Below are 18,531 nucleotides of genomic sequence, written 5' to 3'. Positions count from 1 at the left end.
GGCAAAGTCCACCAAACAAAATCAACATGATGCCACAAAAAAAAAATCCACAGAGATTTCGAAATTGAATCCAAAATGCAAAGTTTTTTTTTTTTTTTTGGAAGAAAATATCTAAGGATTATTGACTATTTTCAAACCTAAAAAAAAAATGGAAAGCTTTTTTTGAAAAGAATATTGGAAGATTATTGAGATATTAAATCAAAAATGGAAAGCTTTTTTGAAAGAGAATATTGGAGGATTATTTTCAAAATTAAATCAAAATGGAAAGTTTTTTTTGGCTACGTATGAATTTTTTTTCAAAGTTTTGACACTTGGTGGTAACTACAACCAGCCTTAAGATTGAGGGTTTTTGAGGTGAAAATCCAATTCTTTTGGCTAAGTATGGGAATAAAATGGAAATTTTCCAACACTTAGCCATTTCGCAGCCCCGTTATTTTTGAAACTTTACAAATTATTTTTGTTGTGAAATATGGATCGAAGAATAATGACAGCGATTCTGGAAGATTGATTGCCGTGAGTTATTGATCGTCTCCATCATTGAATCCGGTTTAAATACAAGAGGAAAGGTTGCCTACGTAGGGACATGTCCATACGTGGCAACTTGCCCCTACGGAGGCAACCGTTCATAACAATCAGTTTGTTTATGTTTAATTTCCGAACTGCATGCTCCGTTAATATAATGCGATCGAGAATCACAGTGTCACGATAAATATCGTGCTCACTATGATAATCATCGCAGTGTATACAAAGTTTATGTCCATCTGCATATCGAGACTGTGTGTTAATAGCACTCTCCAAAATGACTTTCAGGCATCGATCATATATATATAATAACCAATTTACCATTAGTTAGATTCACGAGGGCTATATCTTAACACTCCCTCTTAGCAGGAGTGGATCTAAGTAATTTTCCTGGGAGCATATTCTGTCATGACTTCCGACACAATTCGGGACAACATTTAATATAGTCTTGTCATGACAATAGACTCACTATCATGATATCCGACTCGGTTCGGGACAATCACTTAAGAAGTCAATCATGAGATGATCACATACTTTAGGATCAAGATATCCGGCACAGTCGGGGACAACATCTTAATGTAGTCAATCTTGACACTTGGTCAACTATTGTCAAGATCGTCACCTTGAAATAGTAACCTTAAACATAAGAAGATCGTCATCTTCTTGAACACACTTAGAATATTGCAATATACATTTTATTCATTTATTCATGAACAAATTACACATGGTAGGAATTTCATCCTAATAATCTCAATTATAATCTAGTCATACCAAGTTTACTTCTGAAGTATTCTATCTTCAATCTTGCAAGTGGCTTGGTGAAGATATCAGCATTTTGTTCTTCAGTACTGATGTACACTAGTTTTATGACGTTTCGATCTACCATATCTCTTATGTAGTGATAAGGGATCTCAATATGTTTGGATCGATTGTGAAAAACTGGACTTACTGAGAGCTTGATACAGCTCTGATTATCATAGTGAATTATCGTTGAATTCAGAGTTTTTCCAAATAATCCAAATGATAACTTTCTCAGCCATACCGCTTCATGAGCTCCCATGGAGGCTGCCATATATTTTGCTTCGGTGGAGCTTTGTGCAACTGCTGACTGTTTTCTACTGAACCAAGATATCATAGCAGAACCAAGACTGAAGCAACACCCTGTAGTACTTTTACGGTCAGTGGTACTTCCGGCCCAATCAGAATCAGAATATCCTTCAAGTTTAATCTCAACATTTTCATACTTTAAGCAAAGTCTGATTGTGCCTTGTAAATATCTTAGAATGTGTTTAGCAGCCATTAGATGTATCTTCTTAGGTTCACACATGAAGTGACTTAATACATTTGTAGCATAGCAAATATCAGGACGAGTATTTACCAAATACAAGAGTGAACCGACGATTTGTCTGTAGAGTGTGGGATCTGTAGGTTCTGAATCTTCTGCCTCAATTTTTAGCTTGTGCAAATTAGTTTCCATTGGTGTAGCTAATGGCTTACACTCCATCATCCCAAATCTAGTTAGAATATCTGTGGTGTACTTTCCTTGATTTAGGAAGATGTAGTTTTTCTTCTGCCATACTTCTAATCCCAGAAAATAATGTAGAAGCCCTAGATCCTTCATATCGAATTCTGCTGCCAGATCTTGCTTACATTTCACAATGAGATTATCCTTTCCTGTTATCAAAAGATCATCCACATAAAGGACCAATATAATCATATTGCCATTTGAAGCCTTGAAGTAGATGTTGGGATCTGCTAGGTTCTTGGAGTACCCTAGTTTGGAGAGATAGTTGTCTATCCTTGCATACCAGGCCCTAGGTGCTTGTTTTAGCCCATAGAGAGCTTTCTTTAGTTTACAAACATAGCAATTTTTATCACGTATGGTGAATCCTTCTAGTTGTTCTATATATACTTCTTCTTCAATTGAACCATTTAGGAAGGCAGTCTTTACGTCCATTTGGTGAATTTTCCATCCTTTTGATGCTACAATTGCAATGATTGTTCTTACTGACGTATACCGGGCAACTGGGGCAAATGTCTCTTCATAATCAATTCCTACTTTCTGAGAAAATCCTCGGGCCACAAAGTGAGCTTTATGTCTTTCAATGCTGCCATCAGATGCATATTTGATCTTGAATAACCACTTGGATGAGACAACTGATTTGTCTTTTGGTCTGGGCACTATATCCCAAACATCATTCTTTAGTATAGATTGATATTCTTCAACCATAGCATCTTTCCAAGCCTGTTTTGATAAAGCTTCTTTGACATTTGTTGGTTCAGAATTTGTGAGTTCGGTTAGAAGTGCAGCATAACATTTTAGAGTTCTTGTTCTCTTATTTTCTTTGGAAATTTCATTTGGTTCTACATTATTCTCTTCAATCATTTTCCTTGCCCACAGAGGTCTTTTCTTGTTATTGAGTGTTTCAATATTTTCATCAACAAGAGGTTCAGAAGCTCTTATGATGTCCTCCCTCTCAGTGTCTAAAGGTTCGGAATTTTCTATGATATTCTCCCTCTCAATGTCTGAAGGTTTGGAATTTTCTATGATATTCTCCCTCTCAATCTCAATTATGTGATCTTCTTCTTCTTTAGTAATGTTATCATCCTCAGGTTCTTTGAGTGTAGTGTTTTCTTCAAACTTTACATCTCTACTTATCTCAACAGATTTTTTCCCTGGAATGTAAATGCGATATCCTTTAGTATTTTCACTATAGCCAATGAAGATACCTCTTTTTCCTGATGGTTCTAGTTTTGTCCTCTTTTCTTTAGGAACATGTATATATACGGAACAGCCAAATATCCTTAAATGACTTAAGTCTAGTTTGTTCCCTGTAAAAGCTTCTTCAGGAGTTATGTTTTCTAGAACTAAGTGCAGACATTTGTTTTGAATGTAGACTGTTGTATTTGAAGCTTCTACCCAGAATGAAGTGTGTAAGTTTTGGTCATGCATCATGGCTTTTGCTGCTTCAATTATGGTTCTGTTCTTTCTTTCTGCTACTCCATTCTGTTGTGGATTATATGGTACAGTATACTCCCTCTTAATCCCAACAGAATTACAAAAGTCTTTGAAGTTGTCAGATGTATATTCTCCCCCATTGTCGGATCTTAACACCTTAATTTTCTTCCCTGACTGGTTTTCTACTAGTGCCTTGAATTCTTTGAACTTAGATAGTACTTCATTTGAGTCTTTACACTTTAGAAAATATATCCATGTTTTTCGAGAGTAGTCGTCAACAAAGATTATGTAGTATAAGGATCCAGTTAGGGATTGTGTTGACATGGGACCGCATAGGTCTGAGTGAATTAGTTCTAAAATAGATTTTGATTTGTGCTCGCTTGAGGGAAAAGAAACTTTCACATTCTTTCCCAAGGCACATCCTTTGCAAATGCCCGTGTGTTCAGATTTTAGTTGGGGCAGTCCTGAAGTAATCTTCTTTATGTTGGATAGAGCACTATATCTTAGGTGTCCTAATCTTTTGTGCCATAATTCATTATTATTTGAAACTTCAAGATTTAGTGCTTCCTTTTGATCACTGCATAGTTTGTATAGGCTACCATCTCTTGAACCTATTGTTATGGCATTTTTGATATTTGTATTTTTAGGCCAGAGTAGAATTTTATCTTCATTTAAGGTAACCCGATATCCTTGATCAGCTAGGCCTGACATTGAGACTAGATTTCTTTTTATTCCAGGTACAAACAGAACATCCTTTAATTGTAGAGATACTCCATTTCTTAGTTTGATAGTACAGGTCCCAAATCCTTTCACAGGATATGTGGAGTTATCTCCAATAGTAACCTCTTCACTTGAGTGCCCGTTAAGTGTTTCAAACTGATTTCTGAATCCAGTTATATGCCTTGATGCTCCACTGTCTACAATCCAAGTGTTTTTATTTGTATTTATTTCGCTTGATAGGGCTAAGAAGAAAAGTGAGTTTTCTCCTTTGACTTCGGCTAGAGTAGCTTGTGTTTTCTTCCTTTCTGGACAATTCCTGTGAGTGTGCCCATATTTGTCGCATTTGTAACACTGAATTTTAGACATATCTCTTTTCTGATGGTTTTTATTTCCTCTCTTCCGTTTGGAGAACTTTTTCTTTTTGTTGAAGGTATTTGTATTAAGTGCTTGGATTTCTCCTTCTTTATTTGGCCCTAATCCTCTTGAGATTAGTCGAGATTCCTCTTGAATGCACTCATTCTTAAGTTGTTCAAATTTGGGTAAAGGGGGTGTTCTGCTAATACATTGAATGTAAGATTCCCATGAAATTGGTAATCCTCTTAGGGCTATGAGAGAGATTTCTTGATCATCTACCTCATTTCCAATAGTTTGTAATTGGTCTTTTACTTCAGATATCCTTGAAAAGTATGTAGATATTGTATCATCTTTATTCATCTTTATGTTTAAAAAAAGTTGTTTCAAGGTTAACATTTTGCTCGCATTGTTAACTTCATATGTATTTTTAATGGTTTTAAATACTTCATATGCTTTAGGCAGTCTGGCTATAGATGGAAGAATATGATCTTTGACTGAGTCAATAATTATTTTCTTTGCTTTATTATTACGCCTTTTCCAGGTAGATTTCTCTAGATCATCATTTGGCATGTCTAGATTTTCTTCTATGTAAGACTAATTCTAGTTCTTCAAGAATGGCAATGATTCGTATCTTCTAGGAAACGAAGTTGGAGGCTCCTTCGAGTCTATCTTCCACTCTCATATTACTTGACATTTTGAATATTTTCTTAGTCGGATATATCCTCTGCGTATATAGCCTCTGCGTCGATTTGTTATTTACTTCCAATAAATGCTTATGAGTAATATGGCTGTCTAATTTATTCTCTTAATAACTTGGCTCTGATACCATGTTGTGAAATATGGATCGAAGAATAATGACAGCGATTCTAGAAGACTGATTGTCGTGAGTTATTGATCGTCTCCATCATTGAATCCGGTTTAAATACAAGAGGAAAGGTTGCCTACGTAGGGACATGTCCATACGTGGCAGTTGCCACGTATGGACATGCCCCTACAGAGGCAATCGTTCATAACAATTAGTTTGTTTATGTTTAATTTCCGAACTGCATGCTCCGTTAATATAATGCGATCGAGAATCACAGTGGCACGATAAATATCATGCTCACTGTGATAATCATCGCAGTGTATACAAAGTTTATGTCCACCTACATATCGGGACTGTGTGTTAATAGCACTCTCCAGAATGACTTTCAGGCATCGATCATATATATATAATAACCGATTTACCATCAGTTAGATTCACGAGGGCTATATCTTAACAATTTTCTAACTTAAAAAAATTTCATTGTTTGTCTGCAGGCACTAGACATTATGAAATTTCTAGTAGACAAAGATGCTCCTCCCGAGTCGAGGATGACTTCAAAATGGAAGAACATCAGCGACACCAACCTCGGACACATCAATCTGAGGGAATTCAAGAAGCGAATGTTTGGTCTGGACAACCTTGTGCCTACCACCATTGCGCGAAAGATGATGAAGAGTGGCATCGTGCATGTTGTTGGCTTCCTCCCCACCATGCAGTGCAATGAATTAGTAGTCAAATGTGCCAAACACTACAACCCCATCAGTAAGGACATTGTTGCACCTGATGGAAGAGTGCTAGCGAATGTCAGCGATGAGGCCATCAGAGAGGCCTTCAAGATCCCAAAGTACCACAACACAGTGTATATGAAAAAGGACGAAGCTGACGGTCTGTACTAGGACCACCTAGAGGAATATGATGCCATGTTAACCATTCCTGGCTAGACAAGCCGAGGAAGGGCGCCTCCAAACTTCAGAGGAAGAGCCTAGTGCGAGCATACTTCAAGGAGGACATTGGGGACATGATTGTCCTACTCAATAGAATAATGGGAAATCCTCAAGGAGCTCCATTCGAACCCTGGATGTATTATTTCATTAACGAAATAATCAATGGAGTAAAAATGATAGACTGGGCCCGGATGATCAGCGACAACCTAGACAACCAACTGAACCTGGAAACGAATAGGACTTTCTTCATGAGTTCTTACTTGTTTTATTCCTTGGCCAGGACCTACAGGTACAGAGGTCTCACTTGTAGAGGAGAAGTTGGGAACAAGGAGAACCAGTTTCCAATGTATGATTGCTATCCCCAGCTCCACATGGAGGAGAAATTCCATTTCAAAAGAGTGAATGATACCTTCCTGATGCACATTACTTGGACACTTCAAGGTGGGCTGCACCAGAGGCTCTCTCAAGAGTCTATGGACTTCATCGGTCGGTTCGGGTGTTGGTACATCCAATATCCAAAATTCACTTACCTCTGAATTTAGGGATTCTCCGGGCCTCCATACAAGCTTCCAGCTTACCCTACCAACTGAGTGGTGTTGCTCGAGGTTGTGAGACAATTGGAGGAGTATATAGTGATTCAAAGGGATAAGCAGAAGAAGGCAGGAACGTCCTCACTTACAATTGGCAATGGGCTGGAAACGTGTCCATCATCACAAGCTGTTGCAACCGCTGAGAAGGAGCTGGCCTAGTATCCCTTCTACCAATACAAGGCAAGAAGGAATTTCGATCCATTCCATAGGATAAAGAAGGTCGAAGGAACAACGTTTGAGCACAGACTGGATCTAGAAGACTACTGGGCTAATGCAGCCGATAGCTTCGAGATCAGGAAGAGATTTTGGTCAAGAATCCCTTTGAGTATGGTGAGAGCAACAGAAGTATTCAGAGTTGCCGATCAGGTAGAAGAAAGCCTAGAACTTCAACAGCCGGGCTTGAAAAGATGAAAAATGAACCCTTAGTTTTGATAGATTGGACAGAGGGAGAGAAATCAGATCTGGCAGACCTCACGAGGTCGGTGATTGAGTATTCAAGGTAGTGGGCGGCTGAAAAGACAAAGCAGTTGAAGGCCAAAGGTGTGACTTTGACTTACAAATTAATGGGAGTAGATGATACTCCGTTCATCAATCCTTGTACCTCCGCCAGGGATGTTTGAAATCCACAAAGTGTTGGGTCTCGAAAGAGGAAGGAGTTGGTTGGAAGCTCCACAAAGGTTACAGGGAAAAGGGTTGTAGGTGAAAGAAGAGAGTCCAGCGAAGGCCATTCCATCCTAAGTGGTGCTTCCGTTGCGCCCAATCAGAATGCAACTGGGGAGCAAGAGATGAACATCTACATGATTGATGATGAAGTAAGAGTGCTTTCTCAACTAGTTAAGGAAGTAGTGGAGGAGGTCTTCCAAAGTCCAGACAGAGAGCAAACTGAAGCACCTACAGTCTTCTTGGATGGCATACCAGCAAACCCAGGAGAGGCAGATGATGAGTTTGACCAGAACACTGTAGAGAAATCAACCATTCCGGATTGGCTGAGAGAAAGAATAAAGGCTAAGGTTCCCAAGGAGGCCCGCTCCGAAGAGGTCACTGCAGCATTTCTAGAGAAGGTGAATGAGCCCACTATAACTAAACCACCCAAACCCGCCAGGAAGTTTTCCCTAATTCAAAGAGACAGTGTAGGATTCAGGACAGTCCAGATAGTGGTGCACAAAGAAGGGAAGACTAGAGACAATGTCACTACGGATGACTACAAGGTTACCACCATAGAGCTGGGTAAGCCCACCCAGGACCAAGAGGTCCAATATTTTGACGACTCCTGCAACGTTCTAAAGACGAGTCTAGCTTACGAAAAGGAAAAGAGGAAGAAGGTTGAAGAAGAGAACCAGCAGTGGAGGAAGTATGTTCTCCATCTTACTAGCCCACTCAACCGTGAGATCCCGGCTACTCCGCCACAGCCTCTTCAGCAAGGATCAATGAAAGACTATGATGATATGAAGGGCTCGTACACTCAAGCAAAGGAGTGGATTTCAGACGCTTCGATGCGTGCTGACACACTGGTAGAAAACTTAGTATCGGCACATGAGTCAGCCTCTTTACTGATCGATCGTATCCAAGATCTAGCCTCCAACTGGGAAGAGGTGGATGAAATTCAGAATGAAATACTCCCTCATCTAAAGGTTATCCAAGGCATGTCGAAGAGAAGTTTAGTGGATGCAGGCATCATACAGACAGGAGACAGGTACGACTTCAACACACGGTACTATACTATGGTCACTCGGATTGAGGTTCTGAAGAAATCCGAGACCAAGTGCTTTGAGACAGAGGCAAGTGTTAGAGAGATCCTGGGCAAGGTATTCCGTGTGGCGTCAGAGATCTAGAAGAAGGGAAGCCTAAGGGAGAAGCATTTACAAGCAGAGAACCTGAGAGCCAGGATTCAAGCAAGCTTCTTCAAGGATTCAGGGATGATTGACAAAGGCGATCTTTCAAAGATTGCAAATTTCCTCTCCATCGATGAGAACTTCCTCACCCAAGCAGTTGAGTGGGAAGGCATCCTTGCCACATGTACCGACGATGTGGACATCATCGACTTCTAGATTGGCGGTTTGCCAAGTGTCACCATGGAGGAGGTCAAGCTCATTGTGTCCAGATAAGTCGAATGTCTGAAAGAAGAAAGTGGCCACTCACCTTAGTGAAATTAGCAGCTGCACCACGTGACACTCTTTCATTTGTTTGAGCCGTAGTATTTTGGGAAACCCTAATTAGGGTTTAAGACTTTCAATCTTGGCCCTTGATCACTGTTTGATCTCGGCCATTCATTCATTTTGAAAAACTATATAAGGTTGCCTCCTCTCATTTGGAGAGTGTGAGGTTTTTGATGTATTGTTGCTCAAGGTCATTTCCAGATAATATATTGCATATGCGCTGCTTTGTAATCTCTATTATTTGAATGATTTGCATGGTTTCAATTGCCTCAACACTTAGTTAGAAATAATTTAGATTTGCTTTCATTGTTGTTAATTTGAATGAAGGATTTGATAAGTGTCAATTGATGGTGTATCTCCGCTCATACTTTTGGTAAATGGATGATTTCCATTCTACCGTGCAAAGTTAGTCTAAGCCCATCCCCTGTGCATCCCAACATCTCGATCATCTCCAGAATTCGTAGGATTAGATTAGCCTTCCTAAACCCTATCTCTTTTCCCCTTTCTTTTGAAAGTCTAAATCCCGAAAAATTCTCCCCCCCAAAAAAAAAAGAGCCTAAAATTTCTAAATCCATCTAAGTCCAGCAATTCAAGATACTTGTTAAATGTAAGTCCCCCTTGAAATTTCAGCATACACTACCCAAGAAGCTATTCCACTAAAGTCGCTTGTTCGCACATATAGACCTTGGAATCAGTAGTGATTTTTCAAGAGAGGATAGAATACCTTCGGGTATCCTATTCTAATGTTTGGTAGATGATAAAATAGACACCAACAGGACCCAATTGTGCAAAGTTGATGAAGATTTTTTGGGGATTTTTATCCCTACATGGTTCGATTTTCCCTTGAGGGGGGGTATTTAATGATTTTTGTTGGGATTTTTATCCCAAGTAAAATCGATTTTCCCCCAATTGGCCATTTTGGTTCAAATTTTGTAATATTTTAAATGAATGAGCCCAAAATTTAATTGTTTTTACAAAATGCAACGATTATTAAAAAAATAAAAAAATTAATAAATGATTTGCAATGAGCATTTAATAATTTTCACCTTCTAGAAGCAAATCGACTTTTGCCAAGCAAGTATAAGTACAAGTGTTTTATCCCACATTGCTTGTGTGGTGAAAGTAAATGGCAAAATCAAATTTAAATGGAGGCCAGCATTATTATATTATTATATTTGCCAGGTGCATTTCAGACAGGCGATTTTCCTCCAGCTGGCGATTTGTTTTGTTAAGTGTCAAGTTGACACATTGGGCTGAAAGTTGATTTCTTGTTCATTTTTCTTCATTCCCAACCCTGGGCAATTTTATTTGGCTACCATTGGAGAGCATTTGTTGCAGATTTTTCAGACTTTAGCATTTTTTACCAAGGTGGCGTCATTTTTGGGAGAAGACGATTTTGTTTTGGAGAGGTTTTTTACCTCCATTTTTTATGATTTTCTCCTTGGGTGGTGACGTCTTGGCTGGGAGGTTGCTGATTGACATTTTCAGACCTGTTATTTGCCTCCATTGCTGAGATTTTTCGACCTCCATTGTTGGTTGTGCATGACATTTTCAGACATATACTTCATCGACAGCCCATTTGTGCCTAAGGCGATTTTGTCTAAAGGCTGATTGGAGTTGTTTTCAGTCAATTTTCAGAGCTTTTAGAGTTATTACAGGTCTGAAACTTCATTGTAGGGGAGCTGGCCTCAGAAAACTATCATTTCCAACCACCTACCTAACTTGGCAATTTCATTTGGGAAGCATTTTTGCTTCATTCCAAGGCCATTTTCTGAGTTTATTATTATTCCTAAAGGTGCTGGTAAGTCTGAAAATGAAGTTTTCAAACTCATCTTCAGACTAAGTTTTCATTTCCAGCCCTATATACATACTCATATTTTCTCATGTTTGCCTTGGAAAATCGATTTTCATCAAATTTTTGCACATTCGGGTAATTGCAACATGTTTTTTAGAGATTAATTTGTGAAGCTGCAAGTTGTCTTCAGACTTGCTGGCAGCCATTGTTGACCTCGGAAGGTGTCTTCAAACATTATTTTGTGTGAAAACATAACCTTTCACACCTTTCCGTAGTCATTGTTTGATCCGGTATACTCCTTTGCACTCTATTTTGGTAAATTTCTAAGTATAAGGAGGTGTCTTCAGACTTTGGTATGAAAATTATTGATTTTAATGAATTTCATGAGGGTTTTATACCCTAACCTTGTCACATTTTGCATTCTATTGTTGAAATCTATTGAGTGTGGATTATTTTCCTGATTTCTATACCCAAATTTGTCTAAATCATTAAGAAATCAGAATTTTTGTCAGGAATATTTTCCGAAGTTCTAACTTCTAGCTTCGTACAAGTACGATGTCGAAGTTCGGACTCAAGGAAAGGAGAAAACAACAGAAGATAGTTGAGACAGGATTCTATCCAAAATCCAAGATGTCATCCAGATGGAAGGAGGTTACAGACACGAACATGCATTTCCTAAAAATGAGCCAGATGCGATAGCGTATATCCGGAATTGGAAGCCAGATGCGACAGCGTATGTTCAGAATTGGAAGCCAAATTCCTTCCCCAGCTTATGTGAACATTATGAAGAGTGGTATATATCAGGCCGCTGGATTTCCGCAATCCATACAGTGCAGTGATCTTATCCTGCAGTGTGCACAATGTTATGATCCTCGCTCCTGAATGATCAAGACTCCTAAGGGTGCCATCATTGCCTACCTTGCTGAGGATGCGATTGCTGAGGTGTTTGGAATTCCACGTGGAGCAGACATGAAAGATATAACTAAGGGTGAATATGAAGACCAATATAAGAAGAAGATGGATGCGTGCAAGACCATAGTAAACAAGGAGTGGATGATCGAGCCTAGGACTCATCATTCCAAGGCTCCCAAGACACTCATGTGCATAGACTTCAAAGATGAATATAGTGATTTAGTATTCCTGCTTAACTGAGTGATGGGGATGCCGCAAGGTGCAACATACGATGGATGGATGTTCTATTTCACCCAGGATTGTTTGAAAGGAACGTTGATAAATTGGTCTAGAATCATAAGTGACAATTTGGATTTTCAGCTGAGGAATGTGGAGCGATCTAGATCATTCACCATGATTTCCTATTTGGTGTACCTGCTTGCACGATTTGTTACATACAAAGGATTGATATACAGAGGTGAAGTCGGGAATGGACAAGGACAATTCGAGAGTTATGAGTGCTATCCACAGTTGAACATGTATCGAATTGAAGATTATAAGAGAGTGAATGATGTATTCACAATGTACATAACGCGGATGTTGCAAGGTGGAGTCCACAGGAGGTTGCCCAAGGAGGCAACGGAGCTGATAGAGAAATATGGGTTGTGGTATATACAGTTTCCCACTTTCACATACCTAAGGATTCATGGATTTCAATCCAAACCCTATAGGCTTCCTAGGTATCCTTCTAACAAAGTGATCTTGTTGGAAGTGGTGAGACAGCTTTTGATTCTATCCAGAAGGAAAAGCGCAAAACGGGCATGTTATTTCCTATTTTAGCGAGGAAGACATTGGAGGTTTGCCAATCTGCCTTAGCAGCCAGCACAGCAAGTGAGGAGCTTGCATTCTATCGATATGCAACATATAAGAGAAGAGAAAGGCTTGATCCAGATAAGAAAGTTGTAAGGATCAGGGGAGAAAATTTCATCCACAAGGTAGCAATAGAAGATTATTGGGCTAACCTGATGGACAAGCAGGCAGTAAAGAGAAGAATGTGGTCTAGAATGTCAGTAAATTTCATGAGGAAGTGTGGACTTTTCCTCATTCCTGATCAAGTGTTAGATGACAAGGATCATACACATCCACAATATGAAAATGAAATGAAGAAGGCGATTTTATTGCCTAATTGGTTGAAACCAGAAGAAATAGATTTGAATGTATTGATGAGAGAGGTCTTGAGTTCCTCTCGAGCATGGGAGGATATTCAGATGAACAGATTAGTTGATATAGGTGTTACCTTCACTTATGAAAAGATGAAACCAGAGGAATCCTCTTCCGAAGATGATCAGAGGACTATCAGTGATTTCAAGATTCATGCGGATGAGGAGAGTCAAACTCCCAAGAGAAGGAAGAACACGCCAGAAGAAGTCAAGGCTAGAGGGAAGAAGATTGAGGAGGCTAAGAAGAAGAAACAAAAGACTACCATTCCTTCACCTATCATTCCTTCACCACCCCTCAATGTCTCATCAATCAAGGAAGTTGAAGTGCTAGAACAGAATAGGGAGTTTGAGCAATGTTCCAACACAGTGATATTGCCAGAGAATATTCAGGATTTACATGCCACAGCGACATCTGCTCCACCTAATGAGGATGATGATCAGCTGGGATCCCCTACTGTCGTTTTGGAGGTTAGTTTGGGAAAGAATGCATATGATTTGACCAAGGATAATCCTGATGATGATGATGTTATCTCGGCATTGAGAGGGCTTGATCGAGAGATGTGTCTCAATGATGGTATGGAGATGGCCGCTATTCCTGATTGGCTAATGAAGAGTATGGAGAAAAATAAGAAAATGATAGAGGCACAACCTATTGATGACATTGATGACTACTTAGCTAGAAGCAATAAGGAGAAAGAACCTAAAAGAGCTGAGATTTTGTCACACAAAGCTAGAGATGAGATAGGAATGTGGATTGTGCAGGTGGTTGTTCCTATTGGAGGTGTGACGGCGGACATTGCTACTCCCATGGATTTTCATATTACTTCAGTTGCCCTTGGTCGTACTACAAAAGAGCAAGAATTTCAGGAGGTTGGTGACACCCTTAAGGCAATCAGTGCGAGATTGGATGGAGAAATAGATAAAAAGAGAGAAGTATGAAGCAAAGAATATCAAACTTAGAGAGTATATTGCAGGGATAAGGCATGAGAATCCCACCCTTATTTCCCCTATTGCAATTGATCGTGGACTACATTCACATTATGAGGCAACGAGAGATACACTCTCGGAGGTGGAGAAATGGATTGAAAGTACAAAGAGACAGGTGGATGATTTCCTTACTCAGTTTGTCCAAGCATTTGACAGGACAACGAGGCTTATATTAAGAATACAGTATTTGGAGGGAGTTCGGGAGGAATTCCAACCTATTCGGGAGAAGAATATTCCATGCCTCAATGCTTTGAAGAAGTTTCCTACGTTCACATTGGTCAGGGAGAATGTTGTGCACAATGGAGATAGATAAAATTTCCATGGCTGGTATTGTTCATTAGCCATGAAGAAATCAACTTATGAGAGCGCACAAATAAGTTGTGCTGAGATGGAAGGATCTATTCATGATATTCAGTTGAAGATCCTTGCCTCAATTGAGGAGTTATTGGGGGTTGATGTCAGTGAAGCCAGTGGGTTACACTTAGCGGAATTAAAAGACAAAATTAAATTCATATATTTCAATCAATTGGATTCTTTGAAGAAGAGTCAGATGTATGATTTGGTCTCTTTATTGATTCATGTTCATAATTCGCAGAAGCTCATGCCAGATTGGGAGAACACTTTGGATGCTTGCTCAGATGTATTGGACATGATTGATTTACAACAGGATACCTTACCCAACATTTCCATGGAGGAGTTAGATTTTGTATTGGCTAGATTCTTGGAGTATGCTAGGAGAGAGAGAGATGCAGGACGGAATCTTCTAGAAGATTCCCTATTTGATGACTAGGTATCTTTCTATTGGGCCATATGTTGGTGGCACCATTTTTTATGTAGGCCCTAATTAGGGCAATTCTAGGGTTTTGTTGGCATGATCTTGGCCCTTGATTTTGTTTTAATTTTGGCCATCCATTTTGCATGAGACTCTATATATACCTCATTGCCTCTCATTTGTAAGGGAGAGTTTTTGTAGAATTGTTGGTATATGCTGTGGCTTTTTGAATATAAATCATTGTTCGACTTGATGGTGATTTTGTCTTTCAAGTGTTGTTTTGCATTCAAGGTTCTCAATTCCTCCAAGTTTGATTAGAATTTTAGATTTAGAATTTGCTTTCATGTTTATTAGATTGACTGAAAGAATTGTTGAATATATTTGTGTGGAATCTATTAATCCATACCACTAGCCTCTTGCTGATTGTAAGTGTGTCGTGCGTGGTCAACTGGAAATTTATGCAAACTTAACTTCGATTATTACATATCCATTGTTATGCATCAACTTGGATGGTCTCAATGCTTGATGGTAATAGTTTGAAAATCTATGAAGTATACCTTAGATGATTGCACTAAGCTCGTGTCAAAATCTGTTTGATTTGATGGTGAGACCTTGCCTAGTTTGATTCCACTAAATTTGATCATCATTTCCTACATTCCTAGGCTTAGAATAGATTTCCTGAACCCTTTTCCCTTTTGTCCTTTTTAGTAAGTCTTGTTAGAATTAAGACCAGAACTACATTGCCAAATCCTAAGTTATCAGCACACCCATTCCATATCATGATAAATGAAGTTAATTCGAACAATTGTGTAAGTCCCCAAGTGAAAACAGCAATTCACATCGACCATTGAGTTACCCACTTGTCAAGACCTGACTGTAGAAACCTTGGAATCATTTTAGTTGATCTTATCCTTAGCATCTGAGGTGATTTTGTTCAAGAGAGGGTAAAGTACTTTGGTATTTTATTCTAAATGTTATGTGCATAAAACACACATCAACACACTATTAAATCAATTTTCCTACGCTCATCGTGACATTTTTGTCTTTATGCCCTAACATCAAGGCAAGGGTTAATAGAATTTGGATTTCAGATGCGAGGTTTATTAGCCATTTTTATAAATGATGTCTTTTGGTAATATATTAATATGGTTTAGTTTTTTCAACTATATTGCAGAAAAAATTAAATATTATAGATATTGAAAATTTAAAAGCTAATTGATATAAAAGTAATATTGATAGTATTTAAAAAATAATATCCATCACTTTCTATACACAAAGTTCATGTTTAAGTTCAGCAAAACGATAAATTGGAACAAGTTTGTCAACTATTCAAATTCGGAAAAAAATTCATCAATGGGCCTTTGCTTTGTTGGTGAAGTTGAATGGTTCTTAATGAGCCCACAAAAAATCAAGTCTTGCTGAGTACAAGGCTCCAACATCATAAGGGATGAGGCTGGGATCGTCTCCCGAGCGAATTTGATAGAATGGATACCCTTCAATCCTTTGTTCTTAGCCAAAGAGATTTAGTCTAAGGCTCCTTAATGGGTAGCTAATATGACTTTGTGGATGAAAAATCCTCAATCAAACAAATAAATAAATACAATTTTTTTTTTTATTTAAATATTTTATATTAAATTTAAAACTGAAAATATATTATTTAAATCTAACCTAAATATATCAAATTTTAATAATAATTTATTAAATTTTAAATATGTTTAATCTTAAAAAAATAAAACCGAGAACTAATAAATAATTTTGTATAGATCTAAAATAATTAATAAACCTTCTTCTCCTAAGATGATGACTTGTGGGATGAATTATTGCTAACTATTTTTCAATAAATTATAACACAATATTTTTTATAAACCGAAAATATACCGCCTACCACATGATAATCTGTAGAATATTGTCACTTAAATCACCTATATAATCAGCTATTTAATCAGTTAGCATAGAACAACATATATTAATAATCATATCCGTAAACTGCCTACCAGATAGACTGCATGAAACAGCTGAAATCAGCATGACAGAAAAATGTTTCAGGTTTCCACAATAAGTCACAAAAAAGTCCGCTGAAATCAATGCCAATGCTTAAAATTGTGACAGTCCTAGAAGCACTACATACTGTTGGATTCTTGTGGGTTCGGCAGCTGTTTGACAGAAGCATTTCAACCACAGATATGATGAGCCCTGGTCAAATCCATACAAGTCGAATCTGAATCCAATTGCGGGATGTTTTGTACCTGGATTCAGCATGATTTCCTACCGATTTGACACTATCGTATTTGAGAGATATGTAAGATAGAGTTAGGTTATAAGGGTTGCCAGCAAGCATAATTCTTTCCTTTATGGCTGTTGAGAAGCCTTTTCAAGGAAGAGGGCCTGATTCCACTGGGATTGGTTAGCAAGAGGGATATGCTTTGAGATTGTATCTCTATTGAGATGCTGGATTACTGTGATGAAGAGAGCTAGAATAGGCCATATAATGCTTTTTTTCTGGCAAAAGGCACCTTGCTGGGCCTTTGGTCGCAGGGTTTCAGCAAGGCATCTCTTGTTCTTTTCCTTCACCAATAGCATCCTCTCTGTTTAAGAAGTGTTTTTTTCTTCCACTGAAATATGGATTTAAGTATTTGAAAATGCAATATTTCCACATACAAATACTTTATTATCAAATACTCAATTCTAAATCTTGGGAAATCCACAACACATGCACACTTGATCAGCACACAAACCCACAACCTTGTTAATTTTAACAAATGCCAAGCTTTTTCCTAAGTGGATTTTATAATAAAGCTTTGCCCATTTTTTATGTGCACATAATTTATGATGCAGTACCTGAGTATAAATAAACTGGGAAAATATTTGATGCTTGAAGACAAAAATATGGATTGAAAAATAAAAACTATGGCAACTATGGTCGATCTCTGGATTTGAATGGTGCAAGAGAACAATGAATAAATAGGTATTATAAAAAATGGAAACAACACATGAAAAGAAGAACATCAAATAACAAAATCCTCAACTCTTATGACACAACGACAAAAACTGCTCATCTAAACTTTTATAAGACCTGATTTTACAACTTGTCAGATGGCAAATTCATGGTGTTTTGATATCAATGGCAAAATTAAATGTTAGAATATACCTTCAAAGTCTTCATCAAAATCAATATCCTCCTCTTCCTCATCTTCTGACTCTTCAACAGTTGTTTTGCTGCCCTTCTGCATAGCTCAACAAAAGGCATGCAAATCCAAATCATATTTAAAAAGAAATATAAAGGCATCTCAGAAAAATAATTAGAGCAGAAAAAGATAGGGATATTAAAAATTTATTATTTTACCGGAATAAAAGAATCCCTATAGATAAAAAATTAGTGAATAATCTCACTCGATAATGGGTTAGGAGTTGCTTCAGTGGGTTGCATAAATTTCAATTTTTGATGGTGGCAGTAAGGACAACCCAGGTCAAACTGGGGATGTGAATGTCTTCAGCGATCCTAGGAGTCAGCCAATTCTGATATTTGCCCTTGATGTATTAAAGGAAACTAAAAACCAGGTTGAGGCTGTGGCCATACTCAAAGGATTGCAAATGACTAAAAGGTGGAAAAAATCTTACAAGGTATCGTTTCTGGGTTGTCAATTTTAAGCATTTTGATGGGGGTACATAAGATGTATTCAGGCCCTAGAGGCCACGCACCTTGGGATCTCCATGCATCTTACATGTAGGCATAGAAAGGTGAACTAAACTCAGAGAGAATATTCAGATTTCAGGCATCAAGAAGCAATTCTGTGACTGGCAAATGAGAAATTTGCA

At 38.2% G+C, this 18,531-nt stretch overlaps 1 protein-coding gene across 1 annotated transcript in view; it reads right to left on the bottom strand.

Annotated features, from left to right (window-relative positions):
- The window catches only part of LOC131072151 (uncharacterized), a 148,765-nt gene that overhangs the window by 7,582 nt on the left and 122,652 nt on the right, over window positions 1-18,531 (bottom strand). The window contains exon 10 of the mRNA XM_058008229.2: window positions 17,864-17,939. Coding sequence (XP_057864212.2) covers window positions 17,864-17,939 — 76 coding nt within the window. The remainder of the gene's footprint in view (window positions 1-17,863; window positions 17,940-18,531) is intronic.

Source organism: Cryptomeria japonica, chromosome 6 (assembly GCF_030272615.1).
Source record: "Cryptomeria japonica chromosome 6, Sugi_1.0, whole genome shotgun sequence".
Classification (NCBI taxonomy): Eukaryota; Viridiplantae; Streptophyta; class Pinopsida; order Cupressales; family Cupressaceae; genus Cryptomeria; species Cryptomeria japonica.
This window is presented reverse-complemented; position numbering and strand designations above follow the sequence as displayed.